This window comes from Festucalex cinctus, chromosome 13 (genome assembly GCF_051991245.1).
Source record: "Festucalex cinctus isolate MCC-2025b chromosome 13, RoL_Fcin_1.0, whole genome shotgun sequence".
NCBI lineage: Eukaryota > Metazoa > Chordata > Actinopteri > Syngnathiformes > Syngnathidae > Festucalex > Festucalex cinctus.
The window spans coordinates 16,908,142-16,931,019 of record NC_135423.1 but is presented as its reverse complement, the minus strand read 5'-3'; the positions used below and the strand labels follow the sequence as shown (position 1 = coordinate 16,931,019).

The 22,878-nt window shown below is 40.1% G+C and overlaps 1 protein-coding gene across 1 annotated transcript in view; it reads right to left on the bottom strand.

Moving 5' to 3' along the window:
- The window catches only part of LOC144033330 (cGMP-inhibited 3',5'-cyclic phosphodiesterase 3A-like), a 43,644-nt gene that overhangs the window by 13,208 nt on the left and 7,558 nt on the right, over positions 1–22,878 (bottom strand). Inside the window, exon 2 of the mRNA XM_077541379.1 lies at positions 2,193–2,438. Within this exon, the coding sequence (XP_077397505.1) occupies positions 2,193–2,438 (246 nt within the window). The remainder of the gene's footprint in view (positions 1–2,192; positions 2,439–22,878) is intronic.

Below are 22,878 nucleotides of genomic sequence, written 5' to 3'. Positions count from 1 at the left end.
GCTGGGTGTTCAGTGCCCTATGGCTAAAGTTAGAATATGTCAACAAAATCACTCCCAGCCATTTTCAGTCCTTCGCTCCCGGCTGTTTTACTGGATTTTCTCTGATTTTGCAAGACCCACAGAATACTGTGTTGTGTTACTAAAAACATGGAACCTACCAAAAGAAAGATTAGAGTTTCTTCTTTCATCAGGAAGAAAAAGTATATGTGTATCTGTTTCTGTTTTCCAGCAATTAGCATTAGAATATAGCTAAATTTCATGATTATTCACAAACCTGTTGAAAACGTGGGGGGAAAAAAGCTTGTTGCAATATGACCCTGGCTGATCTCTTATACTAAGCCGCCACCTGCTGGCCGTTTTTTTTTAATAACTACCATTGCTTTAAGTGTCTTCTGCAGGTCAAAAGCTGCACCAACCCCTTCTGTATGCTCTAGCATTTAAAAACAAAAAACAAAAAAACAAAGAAAAAAAAACCCTATAAATAAGTTTTTGGGTTTGAATGAATTATAGGATTACCTAAAAAAGTAATACAAACCTAAACAAAGGTTGTGTTATCTGTAACACATTTCATAGAGTCATTATTGTAAAAGCCCAGAACAGCCATCCAATCATCCATTTTATATCGTGCTTTTACTATCATTTCCCAGCATAAAGGTCATGGGTGAGCAGTGGCCTCTGCTTGCTGACTGAGTCGGTGATCATCCTAGAGTGGTTGCCAGCCAATCACAGAAGCCCCAACAACATGATCCTATTACAAAAGGCCAATGCTTCCTCCATAGACACATAGAGTAGCTTGATTTAGCTACTCTAACAAAGCTCTCTCCTCGAAACACTGTTTCATTCAACAAAACAGCAGTGGCGACCTTAATTATCAATTTTCACGTTGCTAAATGAAAGCCCACATATATTTTCAGTCAGCCAAAACCAAGCAGCATTTCATTGAGCTCCATGTTTGTGTGCACTCATGCAGTGTTAAAGCAACTTTCCTGGTAGGCCTTTCTTGCCTTGCATCATACGCTTTATTTAGTTTCCTTGCCGCCTAAAGTGCCTGCATACATTTTGAAGCGCTGGCCTTGTAAAACATTAAAAAGCCCTTTAGAGGCATGTGCATCATTGTTTAGTTGCATTACAGCTCATTGCTACGTCAGCGAAGAGCTCTGACATTTGCATTGTGATGTATATAGCAACAAACAAGGTTTTGTTTGTTTGTTTGTTTTTTCATTTAGGGGGAAGAGTGGGTGTGTGGAGTTTTCATGTTCTCAGTATGTTTGTGTTCTCTGCGGATACTTGACTACCTCCTACAATCCTAAAACATGTACAGTATGTATGTAAGTCATTGTTTTACGCAGGTGCTATTGGTTACTTCTATGTTGTTGTTGTTGTTGTTGTTGACATTTGTGTAGATGCTTATGTGCATTTTGGATGTTTGTTTGAGAAAGGTATGTTAGAACTGATTTGGGTCTCTTGAAAAAATAAAAAATACACACAGACTCTACACAAGTCCATAGCTTTCATACTGTAGCTGTCCTGGGAAACTGAACATATACTGTAGGACGCTAAGATATGTGGTATGCGTGGAAGAGAAAATACATTCATTGACAAAGTTATCGATTGCTTGATTTTCCTGTATTTGGTTTGCTCCCACAAGGTTACATTGTTTTACTGGCATAACCTGAAACAGCTTTTTGGTGTAAAAGTGTGACCACTGACTTCTGTGCCATGAATTAGCCGAAGAAAAAACAAAAGTGCGCTAGTTTGTGTAAAAACTAAAAAATGAAGACACATCTTCATTTGATAAGTCATGTTTACCATGTTTGCGAATTTGGCAGACTGTATTTCCCCTTTCTAGGCATTCCGGGGTTTTGTATTACATGCCCCTAATGCACCTGGCAATTGGGTAACAGAAAGTGAACTAGACATTAGACCAGATAAAAGCAGGTCTAAGTTGTGGCGCAGGCGGCATAAGGAGATTTCGGTGGATTTGATTGAAGCGCAGACAGACTCAAACACACCTTTCTAGCTGCACCCGTCTATGAAAATACCAAAAGAAAGAAAACTCCACCCTTGTACACAGTTAAATTTCAGTTAATTTAGCAGGAACTGCTAAATTAGTGTTTTGTTTGCACTTTCATAGTTTGGGCAGCAGGAGGGATACAAGCATGGAGAGGAAGGAGGGTGGAAAAAACACTCACCTTTGGAATGGCTAGTCTTTCTACTTTATCAGGCCCGTCCTCTGAGTCGGAGCAGGCGTGTGTGACTGGTGGCACGTGGGGCCGATGGAGTGGCTGGAGGATAATCTGGGTGCTGAGGAGGCTGCTGACAGCCTTCAGAGAGCTGCAGGTGTTAGGGGGCAGCGAGGGGTCTGCCAGCAAGTCTGATATCAATCCATGGGCCTCACCCATCACTGCGATGTCCACCACCACACTCGTACCCGACGACTTAAGAAGAGAAGACAAAAGAAGAAAAGTCGGTCAGCCGTGCTCGCATATTCTTGTGCACTACAAAGATGTCACACCACAGTGACGCATGAACTAGCTTTGGGAGAACGATGACGTTTGAGGAATACGCTTGTGTATTCTGTGCATGTGGATTGTGGTTCTAAACTACAGTAAAGCCTGGAGCAGACTAACCATCATTATGTATGAGTTTGAACTGAATTTAAATCCCATTAATGTGTTCCAGCTCGCCATAAACCACAACATTTTTTTTTTTTTTTTTTAAATCCTTGTTTATAATTCTCATCAGGAACTTTTTATAACAAATCTACCTGCTAGTCAATCAGGCAAATGGTGGTTGTGTTATTACTTGAGCTAATGCTAAATATTATCTTGGTTAACAGTTCACCAGCGCTACACAATACAATACACTCACCATTATCTAACCTTTTTTTGCTCGGTCATGGCATCTTTTGCAAGCTGGCTGTACCATTTACGTCGCGCCGGTCCCGCATTGTAACATTGGAAATATACCACAAGAAAAGTTCAGCTTGTGTTGGGTCTGACTGGCGACTGCAACATTAGGCTAGAAGGACTATACTTCCCATGATTCTTAAACACGGAGGCAGGAAGTAGTTCTAGTTCTGGTATGACCAAAACAAGCCTACTAGTTTAGTTGCAGATGAGAATGAGCACGCTAACGTAAATGTGAAAGTAAATATTATCATGTGAATCACTGACAAACTGGAACATCTGGTCACCCTAATTTAATTGATTCTCACTTGTCATGTTAATGGGGAAGTATTTAATTTTTTAATTGTTGTGTAATGCTGATAAACAATGGAACAATGACTTTTGGAACAACAACACTGAAAGATGGATTACGGCCTCCTGTGCTATGCCACCTTCTCTCATCTAAATTTAGCAGTCACTCACTGGCTGATATGACCAAATGCTTGTCTATGTCAAAGGTCAAGCTTGTGCGGTTTTGTAATGGATTCTTTCGTTAATGTCAACAAATGCTAATCAGCTCCTCTTTAGTTTATAATCAAATCAATATCCCCAACACATGTAGAAGCAGATGCTAACACTGAACGAGCAGCGTGGTAAACCTCCAATCTGACGGGCTGCAGTCCCCGACATCACTCAATAGGCCACACCCCTAAAAGGCACACATTGACACATGAACGTATTAAACTGTGTGAGACTTTTGGCTAAATTACACTGTATTTCTTTACCATCTATTTTATCATGATTTTATATTAAAAAAATTAAAATTAGCATTTTTCGTGGGAGGGCTGCGTCAATGTACCACTATATGAACCGAACATTCAACAAGACATTTTCGTGCACCTAATCAGGCTTGTGGTTTTCATCATGTTAATTGTAATTTTCAATAATATTGAATGGTTACCAAAGGATGCTAAATGAAGATCTTCAAAACAGACCAGATGTGTTCTGTTCTCCCTTTCCTTTTCTCCACAATGAGGCAACACATGAAGCGAATGAGCACACATGATGCTTTTATCAGCCTTGGCTCACCCATCTACCTCACCCCAAGGCAACTTCACTTAGCGGCTGCCAACAACCTCTTCCTTTGACACGCTTGTATCTGTGACCAAGTTTGCATTCACAGTCCTGCAGTGTACAATACAGGGGGCACCAAGAAACAACTGGCAGCTCCCGATCAGTCCTTCTAACATCTGATTAATTTTGAGTATATCAGAAATTTAGACAACTGAATTTTGCAATCTCTGAGGCATGGTCCCCTCGCTGCTCTTGCGTGCCAATGCACCACAGACAAATGAACACAGTTAAGAGTTCTGCATCGCTTTTATGCTAGCATTTTTTAGTATTAGCATTCCAACACTTTATTTTTGTTTTGTTTTTTTCTGTTTCCATCCCAATTATGTCATACGCTAGCGAACACAACACTACATGTCTGCGGGGATAAGCATGACGTCACCCTCCACTCCTCCCCGCCCCCGAGTGTTCGAGGCAAACACTCCACACTGAAGGGAAGATATAAGCTGATGAGCACAGTTGCAGTTAACACATTCACTGCCAGCCCAGCAAAAAATTCATTATTTGACGTCTTTTTCCGTCAATGGCAGTCAATGACTTAAGATGAGATGTAACCAAAATTGATTTTTAAGCAAAATTTGCCTTAAAAAAAAAAAAATGAAAAAAGGAGGCTGCAATATAATCACAAAATATATTGGCACATTGTGTTTAACACATTCACTGCCAGCCCAGCAAAAATGCATTATTTGACGTCTTTTTCCGTCAATGGCAGTCAATGAGTTAAAAAGCCAAGGCTCTTTGTACTCATCTGGACATTGTGGAGCATGCATGATATAGAAAAATCTTTAACCAAACTCCACAATGCACCTTTCAGTGTATTGACAATTCCGAGCTCATGTCAAAATTGCGTCACAAGTCAAAATGGTAGTCTAATGCTGCATTCGAGTTCAAGAGGAATGTTGGAAGTTGCACTTTTAAATCCAGAAAGTATGCAATATGCACGGGAACACCCCCTTGAACCCGAGAAAAAAAAAGGACCCTGACATCACCGACCGGCTTCAATCTGACGCCACTCGACAATAAAGACACAAATGGCAAAACATCTTATACACAATTGCAAACATATTTATCTCGGTATTTATTATTATATTAATGTAGTTATCGAACATAAGAAACCTCAGTTACCCCAACGTGATTTGGATTGTCTGCGGTAACCAGAACAACAAACAATTTATCATAATCAGCCATTTTGTTGTATATATTTGTCTCGAATATTTTGATGTCGGAAGTGAGACATTTCTGACTTGACTCGAATGCAGCATGAACTCAATGAAAGGAAGTGCACCGCTCATTAAAAAGGCATTGAACTTTGGATTGTTATATTTTGATTTGTAAGGATCATTTTGATTTCAAAATGTGATGAAGTGTCATTTGACTACTATAAACATCTGCCTGGTTTGTTTGCTAGTCACAGGCAAAAGCAGTTTGTACGCTGTTTGTTTTCATTGAAATATCAGACTGGACATCTGGAATTGTCAATTAAAAGTTTTTGCAACTTCGTGCTAACATATTTGCCTGACTAGATCTTAACCCTGAAGAATTGTGAGGCATGAAAGGTAACACCAGCAACAATGACCACTCGGTTGTCAAACAGATTCTCATAATATGCTTCCTAACTCAAATTGCGTTAACTCTTCAAACATGTTTGCTGAGGAGTAAACGCCCCCATCAAGCATGTTGGGAGATTGTTTCCTGGAAGAGCGCGTGACGGCACAACTTAAGTGCGCGTGGGAGTGTGCACGTGTCACCTCAACCTGAACAAAACCCATTAGACCACTCCAGAGCTTTATGACATCCTGCTATTCCGACATTTACCCATTACCTGGCAGTAATGGATGCAGTGTTGCATGCGCGGGTGTGCGTGTGTGTGTTTTTGAGGGAGCCAATTAGAGTGTTCGACCTTGGAATTGAGGTCTATTTTTTTTTTTTTTTTTTTTTTTTTTGGAACGCGACAATATTTTGACTGAAGCTCTTTACAGGAAATAAGACAACACATAAAAACAATAATCACTTAATTGAATTAAAAGCAATGTAAAATACATATACAGCATTTTTCAGGTTTTGTTACGTAATTTATAGTACTACTTATTGTATGTAAAACATTTGCAGGTGAATTCAGTGTGGCATAAATAAATGAGCCGGTAACACCGTAGTGATTGAGCAAGGCAAAGTTGAGGTAATTGATTTGTTCCAGCATAAAAGCCCGTAGAAACAGCAGGGGCAGTGTCAGTCAATGCGTTAGACACGCTGCACAGCAACAACATGGCTGAAAGTGACTGAACTAGACAATTGCAAGCAAATTACAGTCTGTGAATAACAAGAGCACACCTGGAAATTGACGCTTAAACATATACCTTGTTACACCGACCGGTGTTCTTATGGGGAAACAGCTATTGGAGGTGCCACATATACTGTACTGTATTAGTGTTTTATTGAGCCGCAAACACATAGCAAGGAAGAAGCGGATTGCCCTAGCCAGGCCACTGTAGCTAATACAAAGAGAGGAAACGGGGCAGGAATAAAAGAGATGTTGCAAATAATCATCACTCCTCTCGACTGCACTTGCATTTAGGCGACAGAGACTCTCCACACTTCGCTTAATGGCAACAAGTAGGCCTACATACAAAATGAAATGTACATTTTGTTGTGAAAGATCCCATAAGAAGACATGCTGTTTTCCACTGGCCCACACATCTTTTACGTTGCAACAAGCCCACAAATAGCACAACAGTTCAGTTGTGTATGGCCAGATGACTTAAGTGTGTAGCAGGCCTAAATCAAAAGTGGATGCAAACCAGTGGATCTGTGTCAAGACAGATACAAAGATGTGCATGTACCAGAACGGCGCACACACATACACGTCACAAAATCTGGACTCCAGACTCCTTGATAACTGATGTACATACACTATAATGAAAGACCCTATGAAACAATACATGAATGGTGAAAACTTAAGATTTAAAAGAATTATCAAGTGCACACAACCAATTAAACTTTTATTTCTCAATTATAAAGTCTGTTACTAAAAATCATTCACTTTCAAAACACCTCGAGCGTGAAGCTCCAGAAGATGCCTTTTGGATAATTTGTTAATTTTCTGTATTCAATTTAGCCCTAAAAAAAACATGAAAAATATCTATGCAAGTAACTGAAACAGCCTATTAATTAAAAGCTCACACAACCAAGAAATAATACACTGTCTAAATGTGCATCTTGTGAGAGAATGTAATTTGTCCAAGTCATGCTGCTGTGCCACTTCCCATACAGACGAGGTTACAGGCCAACCGTGCAGAAAGGCGGGACATGAACAGAAATACAAGCCACAGTACAACAGAGGCAATCATGTCAACTGAGATAGTTGAATGAATCTTAGCAAGATTAGATCCCAAAGAATGACAAATGAAGTATCGTCAATGGAAAAGAGGACAGTGCACTGAATAAACCTAGTAGCCTATACTGAAGTTGCTTGTATACAAAGACATCAGCCATATCAATCTGTTTTCTTTTTAACCTTATCATTCTTGCATGCCATTTTTGCCGAAAACATGCCTAAAAAAGGTGCACCCAAAGTAATTTTGAAGCTGTTCTTGAACCATTTGGAGTATCAGCATAGTTCTGGTGAATTTTCCTCCCAAACAGTCAGAATTTGTTTACGTGCTAATAGCACTGAGTAATGGAAGTTTGAATATGAGATATGACCCTTTATGACGCACAATGATGTTGCTGTGCTTATAGTGCAGCTGGGCTTTCGGGGGGGAAGAAAAAAAAGGTGCTATCTACTATCTACTATGTAAAAAAAAAAAAAAAAAAAAAAAAAAAAAAAAAGCAAGACTCCTCCTGATACGGCGACTATCCGCATTTTTTTGTTTGTTTTTGTTTTTGTTTTTGACTCCTCCAAGTAGCGTGCAGGCTAGTAGGCCATGCAGGATTTGCCAAAAGGACTCACCACCAAATGTGAGCCCAATTGACCTATTTGGCCACAATGCACTTAACAACAGATGCAAAGGAGTTTGCAAACACGGACGCTAGCGGTAGAAACGAACTCACTTCGTGATTTTGAATTTATGGATTTAACTCAGCCGAAATGTAATGCTATGTGAGAAATGTTTTACTTTTGTCATTTTAACATGTTTTTTTAAATTAAATATTGCGCACAAGTAATACACATTTTAAAAAAAATTAAATAATAATAATGAAACTAACTCAAACTAAACTAAACCTAAGCATTTTTTAAATAACAAAAACTAATACAAACTAACAGAACCACCCTGAAAATAATTAAATAATAAAAGAAAAACATCAAGGTGACGGCGCGGGATCCTGGAGCATAAAGTAAGTTGATTGGAAAAACCTTTTTTGTGCGTATGTGGTACCAGTTAGTATGCTGCATCAATGGCCATTGTAGGCTCAATTTGTTTGAACGAGACAAGCAAATATGACAGGCATAGTAAACATATAATGAAGATAAAGCTCTATTTAAGTGCACCCCATTAATATTTTGATCAAATGTTGGACTATGAAGTGATTTTCAGGAAAAGTACAATAAGTCAGTGATTCGAGTTTATTCAGTGCGAATGCTAATCGCGATTGTTAGCATAGGCTAATTTTGTTGGTGTTTGTGTAATATATGCATATGTGTGCAGAAGATAAGGAACAATGAGTATTTATAGCCACTAAATTCAACTCGCGTTCAACCTTAGTGGACTTAAAAAAAAAAAAAAAAAAAAAAAAAAAATATATATATATATATATATATATATATATATACTTTTTTTTTTAATTATTATTTTTTTTTTGGTGGGGGGCGGGGTGATTCATCGATTAATTGATGGAATAATCGATAGGCGACTCAGTTTAAAAAAAAAAAAGTCGTTATTGACAGCACTACATTTATTATTTAGCTTGTCCACATTATGGCCAGTCAATTAAACAACCATTTAAATTCAAAATCACACCTAGGGATAATTTAGAGTCTCCAATTAAAGGGATACTTTACTTATTTAGCCATTTTTGGCAGTCAAACGTGAATATTTTGCCTATAATAAATTTGATATTTTCATTATTTTTCATGTATAATTAGTACCTTTAAAAACACATTTTGCAACTTGCTGTCGACTGAAAATGACATCACAAGGGCTCAGGTAACCAATCACAGCTCAGCTTGTGAATGTCACATGACCAAACCTGGAAAACAGTTGAGCTGCGATTGGTTATCTGAGCCCTTGTGATGTCATTTTCAGTCAACAGCAAGTTGCAAAATGTGTTTTTAAAGGTACTATTTGTACGTAAAAAATAATAATCAGACAAAACATTTACTTTTTATTGCTATAATAGGCTAAATAAGTGAAGTATCCCTTTAATCTGCATCTCTTTGGAATGTAAGAGGAAGCACATGGGAGAACATGCAGGCCAAGCAAACTTGAGCCGAGACTCCAACCTAAATAACCCCACATCATCACATCAAACAAAATTTGCCCGCTCACTCTGCGTCCAGAAGCATGACAATGTTGAATCCCTCTAGGTTCTGACTCCTCCCCATCTCTGCTACTTCCAACTATTTTAGTTTTCCCTCTTTCACCCCCATCCCCCAGCCTTCTCCTGAGACAGTGAGAATATATGTAGGCAGATCAGGCATAAAGGCAGATGGTGAGAGAAGAGAGACAAAGCAAAGAGAAAGAGAGAAGGACAGAAAGGAAAAGGAGCTGAGTCCAAAGGCAGTGTGGTCACTCAAGTGAAAACGGGAACAACTCATTCGAGCAGACCAGCTGAGCTTCACCACAATATAAACTACATTAACTATACATTCTGTTGTAATCGGTTTCAGTAGTGCATTAGATAAAACTTCACAACTTAAGGTACACCTGTATAAAGTCATCGCATGAGATATAAACGTTTCTTTAACTCATTCACTGCCAGCACAGTAAAAATTAATCTTTGACGTCTATAGTCGTCTATGGCAGTGAATGTGTTAAAAATTCTCACCATAAAAAACTATAAATATTTCTGTAAAAATAGATGCCTCAGGAGGCCACGTTCATGTTCTGGTTGCTTGAGAATGACTGCCGATTTACACGCTACTGCAAGACTGCAGAAATCAAAAAGAGTTGCAGGCCAATTAAAGTGGGAGCGAGTGCAAATATTGATTTGTTGATGATGACGAAAGATGTCTGTTTTCGTGGCGTCATTCTGGCATTCTTTTGAAAGAGGATATTTTAAGAATACAGTAAATGGTTAAGACAAACATTTTCTGATCACCTGAGGGGAAATTGAAGATATGATTCAAGATTGTTACTACAACTCAGTCATGCAGTGTAATTGTGCACCCTGAGGACAGGATAGGATAAAAACCAACACAGTCAATTTTATTAAAGGAACATGGTGGTCATGAAAGAATAATAGTGCCACTAAATCTCCCAACAGCCGTTTCACTCTCTTGCCTACGAACACCAAAAGCTGCACACTTGTAATTGACCTAAAAACTAGGTTGTATCAAGCTTAATTTAGACATCGCTTCAACTTGTCCCATCTCCCCATTAATGAGTCAATTGCATTCTAATTTTCAGCACATGCTTGCACAAACGCAAGATAAGTATGCGCACAAACTATGCAAAAAGTCTTCACGTCAACAAACAAACACTCTACCTGCTTGGCAGGATGTGAATTGTCCAGGTGGCATCCCATGACACCCGATGAGTGCCTCCTCTGCATCTTTTGTGTTGGCTCTGAGCACAAACCAAGCAGTCTTGTGATACAAAATGCTGAAGAAGCCTCTGCAGTGATCTCTGTCCTTAACTGCAGTTCAAAACGGCACACGAACATCAATATGGAGCAAGTGACATTTCAGTAGTGCAGCACGCCAACATTTCCTTGCCCTCTCTGCTCATCTGCTTCTCTGCTCTCCTCTGCCGCTTCATGAACCTCCCTCTGCCCTGTCACCCGCCCACCCCCCACTCCGCATCTGCCAATTGCGAGTGCTCACTGCTGGTCCGGCCATGGCACGACCTGCAATATACAGAAATCCCAGGTATTGGAAATACCTGGTTGCCAAGATACATTGGGACAAAGATCAAAGTGACTCGTCAATGGACCATAAACGTGTTGCTCAGTTGGTCATAATAATACTATGCCCACACCTGCAGTACTTGTTGAGGGTTTACGCGACAGAGGATGGTGCATGACAACCAAGCTGTGGGTCGCGTGTACTGATCGATCACTGAAGGCCTGTTCAAATAGAGGGATCGTTTTTTGCTAGGGCTGCTTTCATTGGTTTCAAAATCAAACAGCTAAAAGTCCTTGTGAGAATGCTGAAGCATTCCCACATATGTTATTGTGATTTTTATTCTCCACACTTTTTTGCCACGTAACAATTGCCAAATAATACTTCCAATTTACATTGTTCAAATTTCAACTAGCTTCAAAAATTCATGCCTCCCGGGATATATGTTGTCTGATTCCACATTACTTACAGTATTTGCACAATTTAACATTTAACATCAACTTTTCTCAGACATTTAACCTTTTCTAAGTGTCACTTTCCACGTCCACTTCCATACATATAACTTATCATCATCACCAGGTGTCTGATACTGCTCGGTGGCACAGTTGGTAAAGCGCATTGTCCAGTAACCAGGAGCTTATAATTTCATAATTTATCTCTCAATTTACTTCATAAGCATTCCATATGCATTCAAATCTTAGCATCCATCTATTAGCATTCTGCTTTCAGCATTCCCGCGCAATTTCTTGAGAAAATGCACTTAGTCTAGTTCTTCATCATCTTATTATTATTATTATTATTATTATTATTATTATTATTATTATGGCACAAAAATGGTCAGTAGTATGTACAGCATATTCAGTAAGACACAGCTAACACACTAGCAACCATCAAATACATTAGATACATTTAAAGCTACAGTACAACAATGTAATGTGATTATATGATACCAAGCAAACATGGACCAAGGTAAAAAAAAGAAAAAGAAAAAAAAATCAGCAAGACAAATGTGCTTGGAAATGTTTTACAAAGAAATGTCAGCAAATTCCCCAAGAAGAACTCAAATTTACTAGTTAGCATCCTTCCGAGGTAGAAAAGATGGTATGAGTAAACATGTTGATGTTTACAAAATCATACAGGATCACATCATTCCCTCCATCTCTGAGAATGAGGCAAAAAGTAAGAATACTAAATAAATGTCGGGGGGAACATTATCATCCCTCCCAAATGGATATGTATAACATGTAAGCGCATAGCGCAAAGAACCATATTTGGTAACCAAAAGTTAAACTCCCCAAGCAGAAACTTTTCACCATACATTCAGTGACAGGAAGACACACACGCACATGCACCCCCACATTCATACTACAATATACATTAATATGATATTTAATTAATTGTCAAATAACAGCCATTTTACAAGACACTCTAAGTCAAGCGTGCAAGCTGAAAATGAGATTGTCAACACATCCGTCATTGGTGTTTAAAGGTTACTGTCTGACCTGGGATCTGCTCAGAGTTCTCACAATGACTTTGTGTATGTAGTTACAAACTACAGTGGAAGAGCTGTGCAACTACTGCCAGTCCATTGCAAAATGAGAGAAAAAAAAAAAGAAAAGAAGTAGCACACTTCATTTGCTGTCTCTTCTTTACTTGCCCTCGCGCCTCCATCTAAAAATAAAAGAGGAGCAGGAGCTACTGATGAAGAAAACGACTCATCACTTTCTGTCACTACCAAGTGTTGATGTGCAATACAACACACCATCCACCAAAACCCCACTCATCCTCTGACTGAATTGATTTTACAATTTGTTTGCCATAGCAGTCAAATGATGAGGTTGGACGTGGCTTTCAGAGTTAAAAAAAAAACAAAAACAAAAAACAACTCTGTTAGTGATCTTTCTTTCCTGCACTGCAGTTTAGGACTAAATATGAAAAAAAAAAGCTACAGTAGGTACAGATGTGTTTATAATCAAATGTTCTGATACAGTCTTGAATATTGATTGTCGAGGTATTCGAAGTTTTGCCGTATTTTTGCCTTAACTCAAAAATGGCCATCAGCAGGATTGGTAATGATAGGGTTGCCAACTGTCCCATTTTAGCCGAGGCGCCCCGTATTTTTGGCTAAATTGTTATGTCCTGTACGGGAACTCAAAAGTCCCGTAAAAATAATTCTCAATTCTTACATGAAATGTAGCAAACGGCATCATTGCCACTTTTGGACCACGGCTGCTCCCGTAGGTTGACAAGTGACAAAGAAGTTGCTCGTAGCCATTAAAATGAGTCGCTGGGTGTGACGTTATGTGAAGATCTTGCAAGATAAGAGAGGCAACTAGAGAGAGAGAGAGGCACTTCCTGGTTTCGTCACAGCTTTGTGTCGCCTACACTCTAAACGCCGATCTTAATACGTCGCCTGCGAACGTATCAGCGGGAGCAATACAAGATGTATTCTCGTACTATTTATGAACAAATACTGCGAGAATTTAGCTTACTGGCAAGTTTCACAATCAGCGCTTAACACAGCAAACCGCACTCTACAGGTCCTAGATCAGCTAAAACGGCAATGTCACGAAGCACGGCACCTGTCAGCCAATCACAGGCATCAGGCATCAGCACGTGCATTTGTTGTAGCGGCTTACTGAGTAAGTGGTTAGAAAATAATAACAATAATGTGTAGTGTTAAAAATAAAATAAAAAATGTGTAGGGTTGTCGGTTAGGAAGAGAAAATGGATAAACCTGTAAGAAAGAAAAGTCTCCATAGAAAACGTAAATTTGGTGAGGCACGCTCCTCTTTTGCATTTCTTTTTTTTTTTTTTTTTTTTTTGGTAAAGAGGCAAATTGTAGTTTCTTTGAGGTTTTGTATGAGGTTACATAATGATGGCCTGCAGTAAGGATTAAAGGGAATGTACAAACTTTGTGCATTTCGAATCTAATCAGAATATTAGTGTTGTTCCGATACCGATACTGGTATCGGCAGAGGTGCCGATACTGCATTAAAACAGTGGTATCGGTATCGGTGACTACTCACAAGTAACATGCCGATACCATTAATTCCAACGCTAATATATATTTTGGGTGCAGCATCTTGTGTCTTGCTGGTGCATGACATTCACTGGTATGTATGTGACATGTTCACTGCATGCCGATCTAAGATATCCTATTGGCCCTTGATTGCTCTGAACCAATGGCAGGACAGCTTTTTCATGTTGAGGAAAAAAAAACGTAAGTATCGGTATGGTATCGGTATCGCCCGATACAGCAAAGCTGGGTATCGGTATCGGTATCGGGAGCCAAAAAACGGTATCGGAATAACACTACAGAATAGACACTGATTTCACACAGCATGCTCACACAACCATGGCACCGTGCCGTGCACCTGTCCCTTATTTTGGGATGAGAAAGTTGGCAACCCTAATCCTACCAGACAAAATAACCGCATGGCTGAAGCAGAAGCTAAGCTAAAATAGACTAGCATCACATTTGCAGGCTACATGGTAGTTAGCATTGACAATTAGCATTTAGTGCTAGTGTTAAGATGACAAGCTAAGATAATAATTACTGTAAAAGCTACAGTAGCATGAAACAAAACAAAAAATGAAAAATCATAAGAATTTAGCATTGTATTAATTAATTAACAGTGTCAGAATATGTACACCCCCACCCCCTTCACATAAAGGGCACATAAGGGCACTATACTAGTGATGTGAATGGCTCTACAATGTGAACTATGGGAACCGAGTCTCTCTAGAGACGTTTAGCACGGTACTTCAACACAATAAACTAGACTTACAACGACACTGAAATCAAGATGCACCAGTTTTTACTCCGTGTATGTGAGTCTGTCAACAAAAATAGAGCCTTCTCTCCCTCTGTCCCTCTCTCTGTCCCTCTCTCTCCCACCCCCCTCCCTCCCTCTCCCTCTCTCAGAACCAACACTTACACACGTGATTCAGACACTGATGCTGATGAACCCATAAGCTTGACCCAAACCTCCACTAGCCGGCAACTGTTCTTACAAGCCGCCAGCTGAGGCAGAACATGCAATGCAACACAACAAATCTGAAAGCTGTGAACAAACAAACAACGACACTGTGAAATATTGAGAGAAATCAATGCAATCTTATATTTTCAATCCAATAATTTTATATACACACGGACGTAGCCTATCACAGCCTTTCTGTGACTTCATGTGAACGTGTGGATGTGACGAGGATAACTCCACCTTCCTCCTCCCACATCGTCATCATTGCACAAAACCACATTAGCGCTGCTCAATGATGCTAATTGTTCCCAATACACATCTCAGGAGGCCCCGTGAAACCAGACCGCACTGGCCGGTGCTTACTGATCTAATTACATGCTCACCTCATGTGCATGAGTGTGTGTGGGAAGAGCAAAACTGTGACGTCAAAACAGGCGCCTTCTGAGTATTAGGCCTATGACAAAAGTGAAACTTAAAAAAGTCCAACAAAAACACACTTTTAAAAAAATCACAAATTAGTCAAAATTATATACCAATTCATATTTTTAGGGCGGAATAACATCATTTTTAGCTAATTGTTCATCTGCACCATTTTGTGCCCCCTGTGAATGGATTGTGCTGATGGCAGCCATGGACACCGCCTCAGGCAAGTGTATGCGTGTGCGTGCGTGTGTCACAGAGGCGTTGCATGACTAAACCTTTGCATGTAATGTCAAGTAAATGCATGCATGCATCTGTCAGCAAATTCATATTTGTACACATCCTTTATGCGTTCTCCCTATCATGTGTGTGATGCATAACATGCTTTGTGCATGCTCTGTGTGATCCCAACTACACTAATTCTAAAATGTGAGTTCATACACACATATGCAAACTTTGACATCTATAGCAGGGTACAAAATAAAAAGTTAGGCTAATAACACCGTGCATTCCATCCCCTGTGACGTCTATGTGTCATCTTCACTTCACTATCTAAAATGCATCACACGCAAACAAGTCCTGCATGCACAAAGCTCATTTAAAATTCACCCACATCATTTCCTCCGAGCATCTCCCTCCACCCTTCAAGGCTGCATGGGGCTAAGTGGAGTGCTTTTACCGCACGTTGTTATAGCCATGTAAGGCTACTGACGCCAGCTTGTCCTCCTCCTCCTATTACTGCAAGAGCAAAGTACGTCACAGCTCCCATAACCCACTTCTCTCTCTCGGCTTTCTGCTTTCATTGATTGACACTGACGGTGTCGGGCATTTCAGGTCCACACCAACTAAACTATTTTCCTCCATTAGGAGCCACGTTAGTCGAAATCAAAACAGCACTGCCACAAATAATGGACAAAGCATATAATAACCAACTTTGCCACACTATCCAGAGGCTGTTCGAGATCAAAGAAGGTTGCTGTTATTAGTTAAGGGGCACAAATCATTTTTTTTTTAAAATCCAAGATCAGAACAAACAAAGCAAATGTGTTTCTGTAAAAGGTATCAATTGATGCAATAATTATGAAATAGAATTGAAAAAGTGTGAATCACTCGCATGTTAAAAACATGTTTAGAACTACAGTATACTATTAGAGAAATATTCAAATCAGATATAAACATGCACATGAACTTGCTTAAGTTTGTTTTGATTTTTTGTTTTTATTTTTGACTTGTTTTGTTATTGAAAATGAATAACCTACTAGTGTATCGACACGAGTAATATGGTGTCGGACTAGATAATACTTCTTCCTACTCCCTTTGAACATATAAACTGTATATACACTGACATACATTCTATTTTCGTGTCATTATGTCATCTTTTAAAATATACCAATTGATATCACAGAACAATCAGACAAGTCAGTCAATATGCGACAAAACAAAAGATCAAAGGTGGGCAATGGAGTTGTGCAAGCAGGCACATTGAAGTGATTGTGTTTAAAGAGAGCAAAGAAAAGTGATTTTTTAAAAGAGGAATAATGTGGAGTGGAATTGCGAGCGAAAGACAGCCGATGGGAGGTTGTCACCAAGTCACAAAACGTTAACTGCTATCTTGGTTGACAGTTCAACAGCACTAAACAAGTCCATGCACTTACCATTATCCAATCTTATTTGCTCTATCCCGACAGCTGCCGGAAGTTGGCTGTGCCGTTTACCTTGCGCCAGTCACACATTCTAACACTGAAAATATACCACTTGAAACCTCAGCTTGTGTTGTCTGACCGGTGAGTAGAGACAGCAGTGGATAGTAGGACTACATTTCCCTTGATTGTTAGATGTGAAAACAGGAAGTAGTTCTAGTTCCGGTCAATGTGTATTTCCTGCCATCGATAAGAAGCGGATGTAAATGACAATGTAAACATGAAAAAAGTAAATGGGAAGGAATTTAACAATTCCCTTTTGATGGGTTTATCGTTAGTGTTGTTCCGATACCGATACTGGTATCGACAGAGGTGCTGATACTGCATTAAAACAGTAGTATCGGTATCGGTGACTACTCTGCCGATACCATTAATTCCAACGCTAATATAAGATTTTGGATGCAGCATCTTGTGTCTTGCTTGTGCATGACATTCACTGATATGTGACATGTTCACTACATGCCGATATAAGATATCCTATTGGCCCTTGAATGCTCTGAACCAATGGCAGGACAGCTTTTTCATGTTGAGGGAAAAAAAAATCTTAAGTATCGGTATGGTATCGGCCGATACTGCAAAGCTGGGTATTGGTATCGGGAGCCAAAAAAACGTATTGGAACAACACTATTTATCGTATGAATCGCTATGACAACTGTGTGATTGACATATACAAAATGACAAAAACGGGACGCTAGGACGGACCTGCATAATATTGGGACAAAACAATGAGGTTGGTAAGATACGCCATGACACGAGATACATTTTTTCATATGCTAATTATAATCCAGGACCAGATACTCCGCAGTGCCTTTCACTCATACTCTCATAGTGATTATGGTGCGAAGCAGCGTGTGCAGTAGTGCTAATTGCTAGCAAATATGCTTGTTTGTAGGGACTCCTGCTTATGGCTTTTTGCTCTTGCTCTTTTTGTACTATTTCCATACTTATTTATGTACAGTTGAGCGAACATTTGGTACGCCCTCAAGGACAGGCACGAACAATCAGAAACGAAGGCGGAGTTCAAGTGCCCACTTCACAGCAGCGATCTGGACTAGAGGGTGACACGGGAGTGGATTTTCACTCCAGTCCCGTCCCAGTCTTGGACAATAGTAAAAAGAAAAAAAGAAAAAAAAGAAAAAATCATGTCCCGTCCCAATCCCGTGATTAAAGGTAAAGTTCACTCCCATCCCATGGGAATCACGTGACCTGTGGGATTCCTGAAAAAATGTCAGCCTATATTGTACACGCGTATGGAAAGAAAAGTACAAGTGTGTATCTGTCCAAGATTTTTCCCGAACGGATATTGAATTAATCCCGCTCTCGTGCGCTCCCGTGAGGTTTTTATCCTGTCCTGCATCAATCCCGCGATTAAAGGTAAAGTTCACTCCCTTCACGCTGGAATCCCGTAACTCTCTGAATTCCTGTAAAATTCCCCTCTCTTGCGCTGAATCTAAAGGAAATGAAAGGAGTTGCTTCTCTTTGCTGGGAAGCAAGTTGGCTGTGTTCACGCCCACAACGGCACAAACACGTCTAACTGCGCACATCTGCAAAAATACCGAAAGAAACAAAACTCCATGCAAATAGTTAGACCAGGCTTTGTGCTAGGCTTGCACTGGCCATGAAAATAGGGCCCTTTATACTACCATAAAAATAATTTGTGATTTTCAAATGGGACAGAATGATCTTTCAGCGAGGAAAAGGAAGGTTACTATGCAACATATAACATCGCAGACCAACTGACAGTCTCTCTAGAAAGGCACCATAACCTCTAGCACTTAGCTGCTCTATGTATGTCATCAATGTATGCCTGCAGCAAATGTGAGTGAGGCACGCATCTGGCCGTTATAAGCCATTATAAGTAGGTCTGGGCGATATAAACGGTATATTCAATATAAGGTATAAATTTTGCCGAAGGTAGAGATTTTGACTCTACCCTACCGTCTTACTGCAGTAGCGCATGTTGATGACGTCAACGCATAGCGCACGTTGATGATGTTTTTGTTTTTTTAATGGTGCAGTGAGATGGCAGCCGTCTTCGTCTTCTTTTTGTCATGTGGTGTTTTGTCCTTCGTGTGGACCCATTTCACTGCGTTTTGGCCATGACATTCCTCTAGGGACAATGTCGGTGCTTGACGGTTGCGCTCCTTCAGCGGCATGCTTGCACCAGCACTAATTCTGATCTGCGGGTCGCTTGTGGTTTTTGCGCCAGTAAACCGGCAGCATTTTTCACAGTCCCTTTTTGCTGGTCCACGCTGGTGCATTGGATGGATGGCGGCGGAGCTGAGGACGAGAATGTCGGGCGGGATGTGGAGATGGAGGTTTTGGCCCTTGGAAGTGAAGCAGATTAGATGGGACTGGAAATTGGACCGTTCTTTGTGCGTGTTTTGCTCATCACGGATACAGCTGCTGCTTGTTTACGACCTAGCTTGTAGCAAACTTATCTTGTAGCAGACGTGTGTGTGACGTCATGCATACTGCGATCACATCTCTGATTAACTGCTGAAAGGAGACTGATTCTCTTCTCTTTCATCTAGAACCGCTCCAAACATCAAAGCGTGTGTAAGAATTAAAAACAATTGGTTTGTTATGATTGTATTGCTGTTAATGTATTATGTTATGTTTGTTTTATGCTCTTTCTGTAAAGCGGTTTGAAATTGTGACGGCTAAGGCTGTTTACAATGGCCACTTGTGCATGCTCTTGTGATCCTCAAATACTTGCTCGAGGCCAGTTGTACTATTGTTTTCATTTAAAATATCAGCAATATTTTTTGTTTGCACTATTTTGCACCAGAGAGTGCTGACTTTTAATTTTTATTTTAAATTTGCACAATAAATGTTATTCAAAGTAAATTTATTCTTTCATTTTTTTTGTTTTTTAAATCCATTTAGCTTCTATAAAGGACTATGTAAACCAGTAAGCAAATTAATTATTTAAAAAAAAAAAAAAACACGTAATTCTATACTGTGATATATAATGTTACCATGAAGGGATGCGGTTTATACCATGATATGAATTTTGGGCCATATCGCCCAGCCCTAATTATAAACCAAAACCACAGTAGAAGAGAAATAAAAGCACACCCAGATGAATGGGATTCAATTATACACTTGATTATCTGATTGGGTAATCTACAGGCAAAGTGGACAATCCAAGACATACACACTGTCAGGAGACTTGATGGAGCACAAGCCACAAGGAAGTAAACACACACAAACACATGCATTTACACAAAGTGCGGCCTCTATGGTGCATAGCTGTTCAGTAAGACACTCAGTAGAAAAACTTGGTAGCATTTGCAATAAATATTTAACTGACGTGCTTGTGAGTGTACTTTGTGTATGCAGTAGTTTGCCATGCCTGATTTACTGTATATGTACAGTACAGTGTCTCTCCAAGGAGGAAGTACTAAATAATGACCTAATTTGCACTGAACCATGATAAAACATATTTTCCTTCAATAAGTGATTGCACTGGGCAGAACAGTGGTTTGAAGTGTTGCTGTGAATTTGTGTGATGGACTGTAGAGCACAGAACAGATGCCAGTAAGGTTTTATAAATCGTTTGAATGTCCAAATCAACTTCCAGCGGCAAAGTACAGGACTAACGATACAAAGAAAAAGTTGCCAAGCGATGAGCAGAACAGCAAGAAGAGTGAGGGAAACCAGGAGGACAGCAAGACCAAAAAAAAGTGAAGGCACAAAGAAGTTCAGTACAACGCTTTGGTCACACTAAGAGGCAAATGGGCATGGGCTGAATATTCAACTCGATCATATGTGTTGGTGTTATTATGGATTACAGTAGTCATGTGACTGACAGGTGACAAGTCTTGCGTGTAGCTCAAACTTCAAGTCAGCCCCAGCTTCCATGTAATTGCAAAACAAGCTTTGTATTATTGATTTGATCTAGAAAAATAACGGTCCTGGGGACTAGCCATGCAAATCATCAAGTCCTTCTACTCATTCTTCCTTTTTGTTTCCCTTCTCTGTAACTTGTTACAAATTTCGATTAGGATAATGAGGACTCATTCTTCCAGTTAAGACACAGTAATTGCCTTGGAAATTACAATGAAAAAATAAGTAGACAATGAGGCTATATCATCTATATTTTCTTTGAGAAGATTACCTACATAGGGCTCTATCTGTGCTTATTAGCTGAATGAAGTCACCCAGTACAATAGTGAGTCTACCCTATCAATGAACATGTTGGTAATGGCCACCTTTAGTCTTTATCTCATTAATTAACAATGAAGGTTGCAGCGGTTAAACTTCCATGTCGAAGTAGAAGTTGAAACAACAGTATGTGGTTGTAGTCCATCAAAATAACAGCTTGAAAAGAATAAGGTCAACTGGCTTGAAACAGTTATGGTCATTTAAAAAACAGATTACCCACTTCATGGTGCTACAACATTTGTAGAAATACAGCACTGATCAAAAATGGAGCATTATTGTTTATTTTAAAAAAGTAGGACAAACTTTGTTTGCATGCACCCCATTTAACCCTTCATAAACATGAATGAAATTATTTTCATTCTTTGTGTAACTTCGGCATTAATAAACTGTCCACCCCGATCATAACGACACTGCCCGTCTGTTTAGCATCCTCTACGAAGCAGCTATCAAGCAAAGCCATTTTTTCTCCCCCACTTTCGTTAACAGCTCAGCCTTGGCAGACATCTGTGCTCAAATGGGCGACATTCTCTTCATACTGTATATTCAAATAAAAGGAGGGTGCTACCTGACACACTAACAGGCATGAGATTGTTAAGTAGAAAGTGGACAGATGGATGTATGGATGGAGTTACAGTCGATTCAACATGTACGTGCCTAGACCAAGTCCGCCTGCCTCTCACCGAGCGTATTTTGGAGCTAAAACACACCATTGAGTCAGTAACAAGGCAATCCTTGTCCAGGGCCACCAAACCTCATCTGGATAGCCAGCAGGGAAGCCACTATATGTTTGTCAGAGTGTGCATGTGTATACAGGCCGGGTTAAAAGTATTTGCTGCTGCCTTTTAGTAGCAAGCTGTGGCAGCTTCCTTTCATACTTTTTCTTTTTTGCCCCCCCCGCCCGGAACTCGCCTCTCCACGTGAAAGCATTATGGCATGGAGCCACATTCGCATCGCCTGGTGACAAACAAACACAAGCCCCGACAAACAATGTGCGATTGAGGTAAACTTGTTTGAGCGCCGCCTATCTGAGTCCAGTTGTGTTTAGTTTGAGCGCTACAACCGACTCGTCCTTTTACCATCAACACTTCTGCTGTACTTGGCAGCCAACCACCTCCTTCCTCTCGTTTCCTCCCCCGTCTTTCAACACTTTGCCTTTCCCTTAAACCTCCCTCCTTCCAAGATCTCTCCACTGTCATCCAGTGAAGTTCTATCGAGCGAGTTTGGTCACTAGCACATTTTGCTGTTTGACTGCAGCTTTAGGCCAAATGCACACTTTTCATTCAACATTTTTTTCATCAACTGCGGATTCAATATCTTGCTCAAGGATACTTTGACGGGGTCACAATGGCCTGGGATCGAACCGACAACCTTTAGTTTGCGACACAACAACTTTACCACTGAGTCACGTCTGGTCAAGTTTCTCCCTCACGTCCAAGCCAAGTCTGTCCACGTCCTGCCAAGTCTGTCCTGCCAAGTCTGTCCACGTCCTGCCAAGTCTGTCCTGCCAAGTCTGTCCACGTCCTGCCAAGTCTGTCCACGTCCTGCCAAGTCTGTCCACGTCCTGCCAAGTCTGTCCACATCCTGCCTAG